The 591-nt window shown below is 71.2% G+C and overlaps 1 protein-coding gene across 2 annotated transcripts in view; it reads right to left on the bottom strand.

The window, feature by feature from the left end:
* Positions 1-14: 14 nt before the first annotated feature.
* The window catches only part of SLC37A2 (solute carrier family 37 member 2), a gene marked incomplete at its 5' end in the record, with an annotated part of 16,809 nt that continues 16,232 nt past the window's right edge, over positions 15-591 (bottom strand). For both annotated transcript variants that reach the window (XM_014588734.1, XM_014588735.1), the window contains 1 exon segment: positions 15-261. Coding sequence is in view for 1 of the 2 variants with exons in the window: in XM_014588735.1 (XP_014444221.1) it covers positions 246-261 (16 nt within the window).

Below are 591 nucleotides of genomic sequence, written 5' to 3'. Positions count from 1 at the left end.
CTGGGCCGCAGAGCCTCTGCCTGTCCCGGCTTCCGAACCAGCAAGATCCGGGCATCTGAGCAAAGCCCGAGGGAGGGACTGGCGCGTGGCTCAGCCCCGCAGCCCTCTGGCTGGCAGACCCCGAGCCCCCTCCGGTGCAGTCTCCTGGACCTCTGTGGCCCTGGCTGGGCAGGGGACCATGGGCACCGCCTTCCGGGGGTGTCCCCTCTGGCCCGCAGGGGCCCTCCGAGCGTCCTCCATCGGGCTCATATCCGTTTATACCTGCATGGAAAGAGCAGGGGAGGGTGAGACAAAGGAGGCAGCAGCTCCCGGGCTCCCTGCGTGGCTGCTGCTCTTCTCGGGGGAGAAGGGTGGCGGGCAGGGGAGAGCCAGCCGACTTAGCTGGCCCTGTCCAGGCCAGTGTGAGCACCAACCTCATGTCCCGCTGCAGCCTCGGGCATCCCCATGGGGCAGCACCCCCCCGCCCCCCCCAGCGCGGGCCCCCAGCCAGTCACTGCCCACCCACGGGCCTCCTGAAGGGAGGGGCCGGACCGGGCCACTTTACAGCTGGGCCCGGGGAGCCGGCCTGGCCCTCCACGGCCCTGGGCGAAG

The sequence above is a fragment of the Tupaia chinensis genome, unplaced genomic scaffold, assembly GCF_000334495.1.
Source record: "Tupaia chinensis unplaced genomic scaffold, TupChi_1.0 Scaffold000037_4, whole genome shotgun sequence".
Lineage (NCBI taxonomy): Eukaryota > Metazoa > Chordata > Mammalia > Scandentia > Tupaiidae > Tupaia > Tupaia belangeri.
This window is presented reverse-complemented; position numbering and strand designations above follow the sequence as displayed.